General features: G+C 40.7%; 1 protein-coding gene across 1 annotated transcript in view; it reads left to right on the top strand.

The window, feature by feature from the left end:
- LOC115216980 (proteasome activator complex subunit 4) overlaps positions 1-19322 on the top strand; it is a 121576-nt gene that overhangs the window by 15806 nt on the left and 86448 nt on the right. Inside the window, exons 2-4 of the mRNA XM_029786464.2 lie at positions 12140-12280; positions 13916-14032; positions 16943-16987. Of these exons, the coding sequence (XP_029642324.1) occupies positions 12140-12280; positions 13916-14032; positions 16943-16987 (303 nt within the window). The remainder of the gene's footprint in view (positions 1-12139; positions 12281-13915; positions 14033-16942; positions 16988-19322) is intronic.

Genomic DNA, 19322 nt, shown 5'->3' with positions numbered 1-19322 from the left:
GAAATGAAGCTAGCATGATCCGCTGGATGTGTAGTGTCAGTGTGCACGCAAAACAGAGTGTAAGTATCCTGAGAGAAATGCTGGATATAAGAAGCATCAGATGTGGTGTGCAAGAGCGACGCTTGCGATGGTATGGTCATGTGCTGCGGATGGATGAAGAGAGATGTGTGAAGAAGTGCCACTCCCAAACAGTTGAAGGTATCAGGGGGAGAGGTAGACCCAGGAAGACATGGGATGAGGTGGTTAAGCATGACCTCAGAGCATTGGGCCTCACTGAGGCAATGGCGAAGGACCGAGATCTCTGGAGATATGCTGTGACTACAAAGACCCGGGCTGCTTTCTGCAGCAATTCCACATACCCCCTACCCATTCTAAGTACCCCGGATCCCCAAAGTACCCTGGATCCCCAAAGTACCCCGATCCCCAAAGTACCCCGGACCTCGTTGCCCCCGTGCCGCTGACACGTTAAAATGCTCGAACCGATCGTGACGATGCCGGACCCTCCGGCCCCTGTGCAGGTGGCACGTAAAAAGCACCCAATCCACTCACGGAGTGGTTGGCGTTAGGAAGGGCATCCAGCCGTAGAAACTCTGCCAGATTCAGACTGGAGCCTGGAGCGGCCCCTGGCTTCCCAGACCCGGTCGAACCGTCCAACCCGTGCTAGCGCGGAAAGCGGACGTTAAACGATGATGATGATGATGATACATATAAATGCATATATATATATATATATATATATATATATATATATATATATACATATATATATATATATACATATATATATATATATACATAAGGGTAAAGACCCCCTTCGGTCATGAATGACCATGGGATTGCACCTAGAAAGTTACCCTCCTAGACACAAGTCCGGGCAAGGTTGTTTATGGAAGACCAGCAGTCGCCCATGCATACCAGCCTCCCCTCTCCACGCCACCAGTGTTATCCAAGGGAAAGACAAAGGTCGATACAGCTTGGCACCAGTGACGTCGCAACTCATTTCTACAGCTGAGTGAACTGGAGCAACGTGAAATAAAGTGCCTTGCTCAAGAACACAACACGCAGCCCGGTCCGGGATTCGAGCTCACAACCTCACGATCGTAAGCTCGACGCTCTAACCACTGAGCCATGCGACATATAAATGCATATATATATATATATATATATATATATATATATATATATATATAGGCCCATCAGGAATTACTGCAGAAATGCTCAAAATATCTGGCAGTGTCGGCTATAGCCTAGTCACCCGTATAGTTAACCAGGTGATACATGAAGGAGTCATACCCAATGACTGGTGTAGCAGCATAATAAACTGCTACAAAGGTAAAGGTGACGCCCTAGATACAAATATTTACAGAGGTATCAAGCTGTTGGATCAGGTAATGAAGGTTACGGAGAGGGTCATAGCCCAACTGATTAGGGAGAGAGTCAACTTGGACGAGATGCAGTTTGGATTCGTACGAGGGAAAAACACCACTGATGCCATATTTCTGGTGAGACAGCTGCAGGAGAAATACCTAGCCAAAGATAAACCTCTGTACCTGGCTTTCGTCGACATGGAGAAAGCCTTTGACAGGGTCCCCCGATCCCATATCTGGTGGTCAATGAGGAAACTAGGGATAGATGAATGGTTAGTGAGAGCTGTACGAGCCATGTACAGGGACGCTGTTAGTAAGGTGAGGGTTGGCAATGAGTACAGTGAAGAATTCCGGGTAGAGGTAGGGGTCCACCAAGGTTCAGTCCTCAGCCCCCTCCTATTTATCATAGTCCTCCAAGCAATAACGGAAGAATTCAAGACAGGTTGCCCCTGGGAGCTCCTCTATGCTGATGACCTTGCCCTAATTGCTGAGTCACTATCAGAACTGGAGGAGAGGTTTCAGGTGTGGAAGCAAGGATTAGAATCGAAGGGCCTAAGAGTCAACCTAGCTAAAACCATAGTTCTAATAAGTAGGAAGGTAGACAAATCACAAACACCCTCAGGTAGATGGCCCTGCTCGATCTGTAGAAAAGGCGTAGGTAGAAACTCTATAAGATGCACCAAGTGTAAGCTATGGACACATAAGAGGTGCAGCAATGTCAAAGGAAGGCTAACTAGGAAAATAGTTTTTGTATGTGGCAGGTGCTCGGGAGTAATAAACACTGAAAATATGCAGAGACCATCTTCCGCCACATTCCAGGGAGAAAAACTAGGAATTGTTGATAGCTTCCGTTGCCTAGGTGACCAAGTCAGTAGCGGGGGCGGGTGCGCTGAAAGTGTAACTGCTAGAGTAAGAATAGCCTGGGCAAAGTTCAGAGAGCTCTTACCTCTGCTGGTGACAAAAGGCCTCTCGCTCAGAGTAAATGGCAGATTGTATGACGCATGTGTACGAACAGCTATGCTACATGGCAGTGAAACATGGGCCGTGACTGCTGAGGATATGCGTAAGCTTGCAAGAAATGAAGCCAGTATGCTCCGATGGATGTGTAATGTCAGTGTTCATACTCAACAGAGTGTAAGTACTTTGAGAGAAAAGTTGGACCTAAGAAGTATCAGTCGTGGTGTGCAAGAGAGACGTTTGTGCTGGTATGGTCATGTGGCGAGAATGGATGAAGATAGTTGTGTGAAAAAGTGCCACATCCTAGCGGTTGAGGGAATCTGTGGAAGAGGTAGACCCAGGAAAGCCTGGGAAGAGGTGGTGAAGCACAACCTTCGAACTTTAGGTCTCACCGAGGAAATGACTGGAGACTGAGACCTATAGATGTATGCTGTGCGTGAGAAGACCCGGCAGGACAAGTGAGGCCATAATCCCGTGGCCTACACCTGGGAATCCCGTGGCCTACATCAATGGAATATATAGCCGTGATACCAGTGCCGGTGGCACGTAAAAAGCACCCACTACACTCACGGAGTGGTTGGCGTTAGGAAGGGCATCCAGCTGTAGAAACACTGCCAGATCAGACTGGGCCTGGTGCAGCCTTCTGGCTTCCCTGACCCCAGTTGAACCGTCCAACCCATGCCAGCATGGAAAGCGGACGTTAAATGATGATGATGATGATGATATATATATAGCTGTGACTACTAAGACCCGGGATGCTTCCGGCACCAGTTCCGCATACCCCCTGCCCATTCAAAGTACCTTGGATCCTGGAACATCTCGCTGTGCTTGAGGAGACCTGTTGAGTCAAGTGCATGTACATGAACATTGAACCAAATATCAATGGAAACAGTAGTTGTGATACCTGTGCCGGTGGCACATAAAAAGCACCATCCGAACGTGGCCGTTGCCAGTGCCGCCTCGACTGGCTTCTGTGCCGGTGGCACATAAAAAGCACCAACCGATCGTGGCCGATGCCAGACCCCTCTGGCACCTGTGCAGGTGGCACGTAAAAAGCACCCACTACACTCGCAGAGTGGTTGGCGTTAGGAAGGGCATCCAGTTGTAGAAACACTGCCAGATCAGACTGGAGCCTGGAGCAGCCCCTGGTTCCCCAGACCCTGGTCGAACTGTCCAACCAGTGCTAGCGCGGAAAACGGACGTTAAACGATGATGATGATGATGATGATGATATATATATACATATATATATACATATATATATATATACATCATCATCATCATCATCATCATTTAACGTCCGCTTTCCATGCTAGCATGGGTTGGACGGTTCAACTGGGGTCTGGGGAGCCCGAAAGCTGCACCAGTCCAGTCAGATCTGGCAGTGTTTCTACAGCTGGATGCCCTTCCTAATGCCAACCACTCCGAGAGTGTAGTGGGTGATTTTATGTGCCACCGACACAGGTGCCAGACGAGGCTGACATATATATATATACATATATTATATATATATACATATATATATACATACATACATATATATATATATATATATATATATATATATATATATATATATATATATACACACACCAGCTCTGTCTGGCCCCCGTGCCGGTGACACGTAAAAAGCACCATCCGTTCGTGGCCGTTTGCCAGCTCTGTCTGGCACCTGTGCGGGTGGCACGTAAAAAGCACCCACTACACTCACGGAGTGGTTGACGTTAGGAAGGGCATCCAGCCGTAGAAACACTGCCAGATCTGACTGGGCCTGATGAAGCCTTCCAGCTTCACAGACCCCAGTTGAACCGTCCAACCCATGCTAGCATGGAGAACGGACGCTAAATGAAAATGATGATGATGACACACACACACACACACACATATATATATATAATATATATATATATATATATATATATACACACACACACACAACACACACACACACACACACACCACACACACACACACACACACACACACACACATATATATATATATAACATTATTGGTGAATTGAAGAAATGGAGCTGAACGCAGATTGAACAGAAATCGTTTTATTTCATTCTACACGTGTTTCGAAAGGCACAAATTACCAAAATCCGATTGAATAATGGGACCATATTGTGTCTTTCTCTTCAGGAAGAAAATAGGAAATCCGTTGGAAAAACAAAAACAGAACAGAGGCGGAGCAAAAACAAATCGAACTATGCTCCTAAGAGCCCATGGCGAAACTGTTTATCAGTGTATGTTGAGAACCGGTGGCTGAAGAATTTAACGGGTCAGGCATCGGTCAATCATGTGGGTGAGGGTGTGTGGGTGTTCTTTGTGACTGAGAATAAAGTTCTGACTATTTAAGGAATATTGGATGTTTTATAAGGGGCGAGAAAAAATCTACTTAGAGACGTGTGTGTGTGTATAGTTCTATATATGTGTGTGTTGGCGTAGGGGTAGAAAACATTTTTTGTGTACGTGTGTGCGTTTGATCGTTCGGCTGTCAGTGGCTACTGCCGCGAGATCCGGCCCTTCCGATGCCATCATTCGGTTATCAGGATAGGGCCGTATATAATAACATTAACATTTTAAGTAAGGACGGGAGCGCGGCAGATGCCGGGGTAGTCGCTCCCGCATTTAATTTAGCGAACAAGGATAATTATCGGTCCGGGAGGTCTTACACTAACCCAAGACCCGTTATTCATCCGAGAATCACCCACCCGAACGCGAGAGCTGGCGTCCCGACCCATCACACTGATAGGAATAAGCATATATGGTTTGTAATCCCCTTTGGTAAGCAGATTAGAACTAACCTCCCTCTCATGTTTAGACAAGCCATCGCCAATAACTTCCCCAGAAATTCCAAATATTACTCCACGGTTAACTCGCATAAAGTTAGGATAGCTTTCTCCAACACTAAAAACCTCGCCCAGATAATCGCCTCCCATAATAATAGGCTACTTACTAAGACCCTATCACCTTTTTCCGGAGGCACAGCCTCTTCCGCTCCCGGTCTAATGCTCAGTAGGAATAATTATAGTAGTAATAATGATATGAGAGCCAGTACAGTGACACATAATCTCAGCTCCAGCCAGGGAGTACCCACTAGGGGTATAGTTATAAATAGGGGTGTTGTGGTTGACGGTAACAATGGGAGTAGGGTAGAGAGCCCCAATAGCATCCCCAGCATCATTTCCCGCAATAGCAGCACCACGGGCAGTAGCAATGACAGCACCCTGATAGATAGTGGAGAATCAGGGGTTATTCCTATAGTTAATAGTGACGTAGTGGAAAATAGAGTAGTAAGCGGCTGCAGGTCTCGGAACGAATATAGTGACAGGAACGCAGTTCTAATTTCAGAAACTAATCCTAGCAGAATAAGATTCACGTCGGCGAACTCCAAGATCAAAAACGCCGTCTACCAATGCAAGGTTTACACGGACTCAGATGTCTTCACTTATGTAGGGGCCTCATCCTCAAGATTGTCTTTGCGTGTCTCCAACCATTACGCAACTTTTCGGGACATGAACAAGCGCCAGACCACGGGACTCAGTAAGCTAATATGGCGACTGAAGGATACGAACTTAAGCTACAGGCTGGAATGGTCAATTTTGTCGGTGGCCCTCCCATTTGATAGGGGCAGAAGGCAGTGCAACCTTTGTGTCTCCGAACTCTTCCATATTTTGTTTGCCAGAGGCCGGATGGTAAACGGGCTTTTACAGTCGGCTTTTCGATGCCCCCATTGGCGGCGTTACACTTATCTGGCTTTTAAATAGCGTTTATAAATAATACCGGCACCCATAGCCCTTGGTAACAAATTCTGAAATAGCCTTTAAGATATCTACGATTAACCACTGCAAGGGGAATTACTCCTGTTAGACAAACGGGGCTTGGTTTTTTCACAGCGGGGGGTTTCCTTGACAAGGCAGGCTAAGATGAACACACACACACATAAAACATAATATATATATTTTTTTTCTGCCACCCAACGGTTCTCGCGGCAGTAGCCACTGACAGCCGAACGATCAAACGCACACACGTACACAAAAAATGTTTTCTACCCCTACGCCAACACACACATATATAGAACAGTATACACACACACACGTCTCTAAGTAGATTTTTTCTCGCCCCTTATAAAACATCCAATATTCCTTAAATAGTCAGAACTTTATTCTCGGTCACAAAGAACACCCACACACCCTCACCCACATGATTGACCGATGCCTGACCCGTTAAATTCTTCAGCCACCGGTTCTCAACATACACTGATAAACAGTTTCGCCATGGGCTCTTAGGAGCATAGTTCGATTTGTTTTTGCTCCGCCTCTGTTCTGTTTTTGTTTTTCCAACGGATTTCCTATTTTCTTCCTGAAGAGAAAGACACAATATGGTCCCATTATTCAATCGGATTTTGGTAATTTGTGCCTTTCGAAACACGTGTAGAATGAAATAAAACGATTTCTGTTCAATCTGCGTTCAGCTCCATTTCTTCAATTCACCAATAATGTTTTAATTTCAATTATCCGCACCAACGCACGGTTGCAACACCATATGGTTGTACCTCCAACCGTGCTGTTTACTGCTGTGATTTTTGCTACTAAGGTATCGGTTAAACTTTTGATTAATCTACTACAAGATTATTCATCTTTCTATTTCACATAATATATATATATATATATATATACACACACACACATATATTGAACAATTTCTAAATCTATCTGATCAATGTAGACTCTTTGAGATTGCTGGGCCTGCTAGAAACTGCAGGCAAATCACCCTATAATTGTATCTTCCCTTCAGAAAGAACACAGCCACCAAAAGTTATTCTTAATTGCACCAAGATTATGCACCTGCAACAAACAAGCTGCTGGCCACAAACTGAAGCTTGCCAGTTTGACGAAGTGCAACTGTTCCGTTATATACGAGAGACCTGTTTGTTCGGAACATGGTCAGATCATTTACAATAAAGAATTCTAGGGCTTGGCCTGAATCTCAATATCTCAGTCCGGTAAAAAAAAAAACATATTGACACTGAGACCAGTGTGTGTGTGTGTCCTTTATAAACTCATGAATTGTAGTGTATTAGTTTTCTTTTTTGTGTGTGTGACTGCGTAATACAATATGTTTGAAGTTTCAGAGTAAATTATGTCCCTCCGAAGTAAGGTCGCAACCTAACAAGAAGTATTATGCAAAGCTCTGTTCCTCAATATCAGCAACATTGCTTTCTTTTCTTTCTTTCTTTCCTTTGTAGATACCTTTGATTGAGAAACCTATGAACGTTACATAACTTCACTCTTCCCTCTGCCATCACTTAGTATGAGTGATGTAAACTTTGAAATTCAGCTAATTGATTGTACATACAACTGTTTGGAAGTCTTTTTAAGTGTTTTTGTGGTTTAATGTGTTTGCGTGATTGATGTTTGATGAGGTTAATGTCAAATGATAAATTGCAATTTAACTTTCGAACCGTCATTGTTTGCAGTTGTCTTCTAAAGACCTCATCGAACTCTGCCTGCTGATGCGTCATTTCACACACACACACACACACCTATAAATACACAACAATTTATGAGTTGTTTTTTTTGGTCTTTGCAAGATACACGAACAAAAGTATATCATTTCAGATAACAGACAGAGACATTAACGTCCATGCAGGTTAAAAAAAGATAATGAAATAAAAACTAAATGTATCACGATTCAGTTATCTTTATTCTGGTCGTTGTAGTGCTCTATACGATTCTGTCTTGTTAACCAGCTCCCATTATCAATTTCCAATTAGAGCCATTTCCTCGTGACACCAGAAATTTTCCTAGTGCTTACACAAACTTCATAGCTTCTTAATTCAAATTTCTCAAGCTTTTGGGCTTATGTAAAGCAACAGTATTTGTTTCAATATTTTATAAATAACTTGTTGCTGTACCTGTTGGAAATAGTAACCAATTTTTCCTCAAATTGTACTCTACTGTCACGAAAAAGGAAAACAGTGACATTGGATAATAATCATCTAAATCATAATTTTTATAGTCGCTCTTTCACACAGCTTTCATCACTTCTACCCATGCCTTGTTTAGTCTTCTGTTTGCACAGTTTTCTTCCATTTGGATCTCCTGGTACTTCTTTGCCCTTCTCTCGTCATCCATTTGTAATGATCAGTTTGAAAGATATATATATATATACTAGCCTAAGTATTCGACGTTGCTCGGAAGTTTAAAGAATGTCAAAGGAAATATATTTATTCTGATAAAAAGATATTTTCAGAAAAATTCTATCAGATGACGTGAGTATAAACAAAGTTATTAAAACAAATCCTGAAATCACAGTTTAATTTTGTAGAACTTCTAAATATACAATGTTTTCAGTGTGTACACCTCTAATTGGTATAAAAAGAAAAAGAGTTTTGGGACTTCCAACTTGTGAACATCCTACATATAATTGTCCATAAGTGAAACAAGATTAAGTCCAACAACATAGAGAAATTGTGCTTGAGATTTGTTTATGGACATAGCAAAACTTTGTTTCACTGGGAACTGGAGCCATTTAAATTCATAGGGGAGGTCACATGGGATTAATGAGATCCGTGGAATGAAAACATCGTCACCCTTATATTTCCCAAGAGAAATAAATTTTGGCACAAAGGACTAAACCTCTTGTTTCATTTTCACAATTAAAAAGCATTTATCGTTAAAAAAAAGAGGTGGGGGTTGTAGACATATGACAGAGAATTGTTCAATACTGTGTTTGCTTCTATCTGAATTATTTACCTTTAAAGAAAAAAAACAAAACCAACATACGACAGGTATGTAAAACACATTTCAGTTTTTGAAAGAAAAGTTTTAAATGTATTGACCCCCTCCCCCCAGAACCTTCCCTGAGTAGTGAAAAACCTACGCGCCAAATTTGGTGCAGTTTGATCCAGTGGTTTGGCCATGCATACAGAAAACAGGCACACACACACACACAGTGAATTTTAGAGATACTGTGCTTACATAGAGTAGGTAGAAAAGGAGGCATACCACTCTAACAATGGATAAATTAATGTAGGTCACTCATTATCTATTTCAACTTTTCATGGCATAGAAAAGATTAAGAGTGAAGTGGGGAATACATAAATCTGCATCACTCCTTGACAGAACAATAGGCCATATGGCTAGTGGGGAAAATATAGATTCGATTTCGAATCTGAGGTAGGACTAATATCCAAGTAGAAATAGTCACATTGGATTTAAATATGAAATATTGAGTGTTTTCTTGCTTAATTTTATTCAGTCCATTCTACAAACAATTATTTGAATAACTCATGTCAGGAATATTGAACTTCAAAAATTTATAAAGTTTATCGTTTAAATTGAAAGATATCCTACGTGTATAAGCGTGTGTCCATATGAAGACCTTTCGTTATTTAGAAACCTTACAGTTTCTTCTTTTTTTAAACCTCGTTTCATTATCACAATTAAGCACTTCAGAATTGTTTACCTTTAAAGCGAGAAAACAAAACCAATGTCATTTCCAGATAGCCAAATTTGGTACAGATTGATCCAGTAGTTTGGCTGTGCATACAGGAAACGCACACACACGCACCCACAGGATTTTATATAGATGTATCTCTGTGTGTGTTTGTATTTGTCCCCCACCACCACTCGACAACCGTTGTTGGCATGTTACATCCCCATAAACTAGTGGTTCAGCAAAAGAGACTGATAAATTAAGTACTAGGCTTACAAAAGAGTCCTGGGGTTAATTTCTTCAACTAAAACCCTTTAAGTCAGTGCTCCAGCATGGCCACAGTCAAATGACTGAAACAAGTGAAAGAATAAATGAATTATAGTATAATAGGTAGAGTTGATAATATTTATGAAGAAAAACAAAATCCTTCAATTTTTATACTTTTACAACTTTACTGCTGTGCTGCAAATATTCAATTACATTACAGCAGCTCTCCTATACAGTCAGTACCTGGCTTTAATAGTTTTTTTTTTTTTTGAGATCATTAACAATGTGTTCAGTGTTAAAGAATTTTTCTGAAAAATCACAGAACAGATTTAAGTAGGTTTTCTTTCATATAGTGTGAGTGAGTGAAATCAAACATTAGCAAGATTTATATTCTGTAGTAAAATTGATAAAGAGTCCAGTGAACTTGCTGGGAGGAGTGGAAGATTCAACCATTTGGACACCGTGGTCCTCCTTCAGGGAGTAGTTGAAAGGAGAGAAAGTAAATTAGCAAGTTCAACAGAAACAAGAAGAAAGAGTGAGAGAAAGTTGTTGTGAAAGAGTACAGCAGGGTTTTCCACCACTCCCCCCTGCCAGAGCCTCATAGAGCTTTAGGTGTTTTCACTCAATAAACATCCACAACACCCGGTCTGGGAATCGAAATCATGAGCCTATGACCATGAGTCCACTGCCCTAATCACTGGGCCATTATGCCCCCACTGCACTCTAGTATATGTACAGGAATCCTTCTGGGTTAAGATGACATGAAGGCAAAAAGGAAAGGGGAGAATTTTATGTCCTCTGTAGTTGGATGACTGTTTTTAATGGCGAACATGAGATAGCACGAGTGAGCAGATGTAGACAGGAAGCTGTTGGGGAAATTTGGTAAAGGAGAGAAATGAAGAGAGTAAGAGAAGAGAATGAGGTGGATGGAAAAAAATTCATGTGAATGGGAAGCTGAAGGATGTCAATGAGATTACTGAACTTTAATGGAGTGAAGGAGTAGAAGGAAAGATATTCATTGAAATCAGTTGGTGCCAAGGTTCCAAGTTTGGATGTGAAATAGTCTCCCTTCTGTTTCTTTGAGTATGTGAATCCATGAGGTGCAAAGATGGAATGACCATTTGCACTGAAGTGAGTGGTGACGGGTTGGCCTAACATATGAGACAGTAGCCTGTGCTTCCGATGTGTTAGCGAAAGCAATCAGCAAGGCAACAGTCTGTTCCCCAATGTGAAGTGCACTGCAAACGTTGCGGATGATGCAGTGTTTGGGGGTTGTAAAATTTGCAGCAGATCTTACTTAGATGCAATGGTTGTAGAGATGTTAATGTAGCAACAGTAATTGCATCATTGATGAGCACATTTAAAAGTGTTTTTTGGTAACTAGCAAGTTCCAAAGTTTCTATCATTCTTGAAGGCAAAAATAGCATGAAAGACCTGGGGTTACAGAGTAGGATCTGGAAGTGGTGTAGGAATGACCATTTCAGTGAGAGGTGAGGGTAAAGTGGCGTCTGGTCTGTAGTTTTGAGTGGAAAGGATAATAGAGTGGCAGGGCAGTTGATATCCTGTTGGAGTTGCAGGGTTCACATCTGATGAAGGAGCCATGTCTTGATTCAAGAAGAAACATCATGTTCTCTCTCATTAAGATTCCAAATCCAAATCAATGGTGCAGATTTGGCAAGAGCAGAAGAAATGAGAGAATTCTATGGCAAATTTAGAGTGTGCTTGGGAATGGCAGTGGGATTAAAAGTAGTAGAAGAAATAGGGTTATTATGGGCAGGGGTAGGCAGGTGGGTGTAGTTGATAGTGATGGCGATGTTGAGCAAACAGGGTAGTGGCAGATTCCGAGGTGAGGTGAAAGGAGTCGATGAAAGAGTTTATTGAGCTGGTGTCTGGTGGTGCCATGTTGTAAATTCTTCCCTGTTTTCTTGTTAATTTCTACTTTTGACAGTTGAGGGAACCCTGTCCAGTCAACTGACCAAGCTGTATCTTGTTACCTTTCATAAATTTTAAACAATTATTAATATTTGTCATGGGTTAATGTCTACATGTACATTTTTCTCATTCAGTTCATTAAACATAACCATTTTATTTTTAATTTGCAGATATGTACGTCTTTATGGCTTGAAATTCTCCAAAGAAGACCATATCCACTTGGTTAAACTGTTATATGAGTTGCTTCTAATCCCACACAATGAATTTGCCATTTCAAACAAATTTGCACTAGCAATCAACAAACTCCTAAAGTAAGTGCCCAGAAATTTATCATCATCGTCATCACCATTTGATGTCCATGTTTCATGTTGGCATGGATTGAACTGTTGTATATTGTTAATTTAAAAAAAAAATTTATACATTGTTATTTTTCGGCTGATGTTTAATTAAAATCAGATACAGGTGTCCTTGAAATGGGTCTCCAATGGGCCACTACCCTTTTGACTACCCTCAAGACCAACAGCTAATGTTTTATGCATCTTCATTTATTTCCTAACACCAACCACATAATTAATCTTGAAGTGACCACCACAACTGTGGAATGGATATAACTTCTTCACAAGTGTAGTGTCTAGGTTTAAGTTTGTCTTCCATACATTTGCTCATAACTGCAGTTGGTTCTTCACTGTCCATATGTAGCCAGGTTTTCTCATGACAATGCTAGATTGACTTTGTCATACAGAAACTAGACATTTTGCATTTCAGTTCCAACAGACACAAGATTCTAGAGTAGCCCTGAATACTTGGTATGTGCCGGTGTTGGCCTGGTCCCATCAACCTACTATTAGCTTACTATTTTGTGGGTCAGTCCATCTGTTACAACAAAAACACAAGTGGACCACAGTATGGTGGTGAAATATATTAGAAAACAAGACTGGCAATATGAAGTTCTCAGCAAGACTCATCCACTTCAACAAAGCTGAGTTTTGGTTCAGCTGTGTGTACAAGTGGGCCCTTTGTCCAGTTTCCTTCTTTCCCATCACTTCCTTAACTATAGCCCTTCCTTCATACTGCTTATTTTTTCTTACTACCCATAACTTATCCGTCCTTCATCTATTAATACTTTTCTCTCCACACAAACACTTTCATTGATCTCCGCCTCCTCCACTGAGTCAACATACTATCCCTCCCCACCCTCTGCATGCATTACACCTACCTCTCTCTTCTACTCCCACTCCTTACCCAGCATCATCCCTCACTTTCCCTTCTCTTGTCTACCGCTTCATCATTGCTGTTTCTCTCATCCCTTCTGCACTCTCTTCTAAAATCTGGATAATCTGTAGACCCTCTACAGCAAGAGACCTGTCTTGCTCTTGCCCCTTCCCTTATATATTCACCCTTCAACTCCTTGCATAAAGCTGCTCCTCCCACTCTAGTCCATGGTCTAGCAAACTACAAAATGGCCCCACTAGTGCTGGTGGCCTGAGAAAGAAATAGAAAAAGAAACAGCCAGTACATGGTGTAAAGTGGTTGGGGTTGAGAAGAGCATCTGGCCATAGAAGCCATACTAAACACCTCTCTCTTATAAAGGCTCTATCATTTGAAACATTGCTGGTTACCATTTTCATTAGGTGTTCCCCACTAAAATCATTTCTCTAATTAATATTAAGCATTAAGAGCCAAAACACTGTAATTAGGTAAAATTTAATCAAATGGATTACTCTAATGTTAGCACTAATTGTAAATATTTCTTTCTCATCCTTCACCATATTACCCGAAACTTTATTCTGATACAGTTATTTTCAATGACCTAATAATAAGCCCGGAATTCTTTTTTCATTATTTCTCAATTGCTGTACATTTTGTGATTCTTTTTGTATACCCTATATGTACCTAATATCATTTTAGTCTACCTAATACAAATTTTTCTCTTCTTTTCATTTCAGGAAACAAAGTTTGTTGTCTCCTGAAGATCTGACCCTACCATGGAAACCTCTCTACGATTTCTGTCTGACTATATTTGACAGCCCTTATGAAAATATAGGACTACACTTTTTCTCTGAGTAAGTTTGTAGTGAAAGTTTATTCTCAGTAATTTTATTTCATTAAACAGTTGTAAATTCTTTGAACCTATCAGTTAGGTTGTGCAGTTTATGAAAAACTCTTAAAAGAAATCCATTGTTTCTAGCAACAGAAAATATGAGAATCGGCCTTTTTCACTTATGAAATATCTGTCTTGAATTTTCCTGTTCATTTGGCCAGAGCTTTTACCTCTTTATTGATTTAACAGCTGGAAGCCCAGAATGGACACAAAGGCCTTGGGTAGATTTTCTAACTGGCCAGCTTCTTATTTCTTTATTGCCCACAAGGGGCTTAACTTAGCAGGGACAGACAAAGGGATTAAGTTGATTACATCGACCCCAGTGCGTAACTGGGAGTTCAAGACGTCCCTACCATCCTGAAGAGGATGCCACTCTGTTGCAGGGTTTGCCCTCTGCTGTTGTGGGTATTTATCTTTAGCTCAGTAGACTAACATGAAATAAAGAGCCTTGCTCAAGGACACAATGCATCACCTGATATGAGAATTGAACCTACAACATAGCATTTGTGAATCCAACACCCAAACTGCTTGGCTTTGTGCCTTCGCTTCCATATGAAAGGTGGTTGTGTAATGGTTATAACTGAAAAAATTTCCTTATTGCCATTTAACACCAACTTTAAAAACGAATCTATATAAATATGTTTACCATTATACTTTTAGCAATATGGTTGAACACACAGCTGTAGTTTTACTACATGATAACTATTATATTGTGTCATGCCTTCTGTGGCAGTCACCTCTGACATCTTTGATTTGTAATGGTGACTGTTATTGTAGGTCAAGAATGATTTAACTTAAAACATATACCAAAAATATAAATGCTTAAATATGAAACAAATCTGTTTTGCTGAAGATACTAACTGCAGTTGGTGAAGATTCTGTCCAAACAAAGGCAGATTATTGTTTTACTTGAACAAACCTGTGCTATGGCATTACTTAGAAATATTTTTTACCTCCTCTGATGCCCCGTCTGTTGTGGCAAAACACTAGCTTCTGTCTCTCTATCACACTCTGACTTTCATCCTCTGACAAATGCCCTGCCTCTCTCATAATTCCATGTCTTGTGAGTTATTGGTTACCCTGCCAGAGCTGGTGCCACGTTAAAAGCATCCAGTCCACACTGTAACATGGTTAGCATCTTGAAGAGTACCCAGCTGTAAAAATTTTGCCAAAACTAACTCCGCCTGTGCTTGTGCCACATAAAAAGCACTGAGTCGACTGTGTGGAGTGGTTGGTGTTAGGAAGGGCTTCTAGCTGTAAAATCCCTGCCAGAATGGACACAAAGTCCTTGGGTAGATTTTCTAACTGGCCAGCTTCTTATTTCTTTATTGCCCACAAGGGGCTTAACCTAGCAGGGACAAACAAGGACAGACAAAGGGATTAAGTTGATTACATCGACCCCAGTGCGTAACTGGTACTTAATTTATCGACCCTGAAAGGATGAAAGGCAAAGTCAGCTTTGGCGGAATTTGAACTCAGAACGTAACGGCAGACGAAATACTTCTAAGTATTTCGCTCGACAGGCTAACGTTTCTGCCAGAACTGGCTAGCTTCTGTCAACCATCCTACCCATGCATGCATGGAAGATGGACGTTAAACAATGATGATGGTGGTGGTGGTGGTTGTCGTCACTTGTAGTCCAAGAAAGACAGTTATGTAATTTTTTGTTGAACAACCTGCACAAATGCTATGCTTATAATGAGAATCAAATCTATCTGCTGTATGTTGGCTTGCCATTCCCTCCAAGTCACCATCACTTGAACAGGTGCCCAATGTAACATCTGTCAGGTGTCAAAATGATTGGAGAGCAATGTGAGATGAAGTGTTTGCTTATGAACACAGTTCACCACCCTGTCCTGGAACTGAAGTCACAATCTTGTGATAGTAAGCACGACAACGTAACAACTAGGCCATGTGCCCTCACATTTTTACAAGTTGCCCCAGGTTAAACATCATGGAAATATATTGCCATATCCAAAGTGTTGGTCTGAGTCACACTTTATCGTATGATTGATGTTTTGATGGTGACTGTCCTGAGTTTTTTGCAATGATCCTTTAATATTAAAGGATGAAAACACGTTCAATTTTATGAATAAAAAGCATAGGTGTGAAAAATCTGCTTCAGTAAGTGGTGCCCAACCCATGCAAGCATGGGAAAATAGACATTAAAACGATGATGATGATGATGGGGTAGGCTTTGTTGAAGTAAATTTAGATGTGGCATGATCAGATGAAATGAGTTTGTAGAAGTTTAGTCATAAGCTGTTCTTTCCTCCTTGATTATCAAATGGATGTTGCTCCATGTCATGCATTTACTTATACAAACTCACAATTTCTCTACATGCAATTTTTTCATCTTTGTTTTGTGGCCTCGGTCATCTCGGTAGAAAATTTTATCAGAGGTCATCATCATGTCTACTTTTCCATGCTTGCATGGGTCGGATAGAATTTATTGCAGCCAATTTTCTATGGCTGGATGCTGCCCTATCACCTACTCTCACCTAATTCTTCCCTGTTGCTGGAAATGACTCCACTTGTATGATGGTGACTCTCATTTTACAACCATCATGCAAGGTCAAAACAAAGAGACATAAGCACACACATACCATCATCATCATCTATTTATTCCGCTCACAAGGCTATTGTAGAAGATACTTAACCAAAGCGCCATCCAGTGGGATTGAACATGGAATCATGCCATTGGGTAGCAAATTTCTTAACCACACAGCTATGCCTGCAGCTTTCTGTATTCATGGAAAAAAAACAAAAAGAAATTAATCTGTTTTGCTTTTTGTGTAAATTTAATTTTTTTCCTTTTGTTGTATTTCTTTTTTCCTTTTTGTCTAATGGTTGCCTTGTTATATTCTTGCAGTTCTATTGTTTCAACAGTCAAAGATACAATTCACAACTGTCGCACGTGAGTATGATTCTCCTGCTCTATATTTTCTTTCGACTCTTCATGCAGTTCTCGTTTGAGTTAGTCTGTCAGGATGGAGCCTGTATTTGCTCCTGTTTGCACAGGCCTGGGCAAGGTTTGTGGAAGAGGACTGGCATTTATCCATAGACAATCTTCTACAACTTTCATGTGATGTCAAAACCAGGATAAACAAACATTCACCATTGCCCTCCTCCCCAACTCCAGTGTATATCATCATCCTCATTATCATTTATCATCCATTGTTCATGCTGGCACGGGTTGGACGGTTTGACAGGAGCTGGTAAGGTGGGGAGCTGCGCCAGGCCCCAGTCTGATTTGGCAGGGTTTCTACAGCTGGATACCCTTCCTAACGCCAAACACACAAAGTGTGCCGGATGCTTTTATGTGGCACTGGACATGTGTTCCTATGTGTGACACCAGCATGAGTGCTTTTCACATGGCACCGGCACAGGATTCTTGTAGGCCAATCCTCTTCAGCAAGGAAGCGGCCTTAACACTTCTGCTGTGGACTACTTGTGTGTGTGTGTGTGTGTGTGTGTGTGTGACTAATTTCTTTCATTGATCCCTTGGAGAATGAATGATAAAGTTGACTTTTGTTGGATTTGTGTCAGAACATACAGCAAATATTAATAAACAAAATAGAGAAGATAAAACCTTGATTTATTTTGTGGGGATATTTCTTTTTCAAATAACTGTTGGTGCTGAAATACATTCTTTCCATTCAACTATATTGAGGTTGACCTCACTGGTGCTTGTGCCATGTAAAATGCATTCACCCAGGACACTGTAAAATGGTTGGCATTAGGAAAGGCATCCAGTCATAGAAACCATACCAAGGCTGACAGTAGAGCTTGGTGCAGTCCTCTGGCTTGTCTGATCCTGTCAAACCATCCAACCCATGCCAGCATGGAAAGCAGATGTTAAATGAGGAGGATAATGATTTATATCTGAGATGTTGTATATTCCAGTGGTCTGAGATTATTTTTAGGTAGATGGCTTTACTAATATTATAATGAATTAGTTTTGGTGCTGGATTTGTCTGGCAGGTTTCATGGTGGTAGTCATCATTTAAAATACACATACCCAGCACCTGTCAAACTGTTCAACCTATGCCAGCATTGAAAACAGACGTTAAATGATATTGATGATGATAATGATGAGGATATAGATTTAAATTTGAATTTTTGTTTTTTGTTTTGTTTTCCACCATTGCAGTATCATTGTTTTCACCTCCCTTTCTTTCATGCTGGCATGAATTGGTTAGGAGTTTGAGGTAGTATTCTATGACTGGATGCTTTTCCACTGATCTACTATCGTAATCTGACAATCTGGTCACTCACACCCTATTGATGCTCTGTTCCGTTCTATCAATGTAATTCTTTCTAATTTTGGCAAAAGGCCAGCAAATTTACTGGGAGGGAGTTAGTTGATTATAGATATTAACACACACACACACACCCTGCTCAACTGGTACACATTTTATTGACCCCGAAAAGATGAAAAGCAAACTTGACCTTAGAATGTGAACTGCTGGAAGAAATTCTATTGAACACATTTTGTTTAGCCGGCTAACAATTCTGCTAGCTCTCAACATTTATTTAATAAATGCAACAGTATGTGTGTATGCTTAATAAACTATCATGTTCTTACCAAAAGTAATACGAAAAAATATTTGAACTATTAACTTCTAATGCTTTTTATTATTATTATTATTATTATTATTATTATATTATTATTATTATTATTATTATTATTATTATTATTTGCTTTTATTAAGCGTAAACAGGTACCATAAAGAAAATGTGTGGCTTGAGAGGTGAGAACCCGGGGTAGGTAATGTTAAGTGGACACAACCTAGAGCTTGATTAACCCTGACTAGATGACCAAAGTGAGGGGTCTGATTGTTGAAGGATTTGAAACAACTAATGTTCCCCTGCCCCTAGTAACATTGCTAACAATATGTCTGTATATCACAAGATGGTTTATGAAAAAACAAAATTCTGCTCCATTTTTGTTGTTAGTTAATCAAGGAAGGTGGTACAGCATGTGGGCTTTGGCAAGCTTGACCACCAGACTCGGGAAGTTGATATGACTGATGTTCAGTTTAAACATTTGGTGGTGGTGAAAGCAGCAGTAATGTTTGCTGGAAATCATGGTCAGGGAAGAGATTTTTGGATGGCTGTAGTTTCCAATGAAGGGCTGAGCAAAATATTGTGTATAAGTGAAATAATGATGAGAAAATGGAGAAACAAGTAGGCCTGGTTGGTGAAAGTATTGGGTCATCCCATAAATAATGTGGTTTTTTATACTTCTT

The sequence above is a fragment of the Octopus sinensis genome, linkage group LG11 (assembly GCF_006345805.1).
Source record: "Octopus sinensis linkage group LG11, ASM634580v1, whole genome shotgun sequence".
NCBI classification, from domain to species: Eukaryota; Metazoa; Mollusca; class Cephalopoda; order Octopoda; family Octopodidae; genus Octopus; species Octopus sinensis.
Note: the sequence above shows the minus strand (reverse complement) of the source record. Positions and strands in the feature narration are given on the sequence as shown.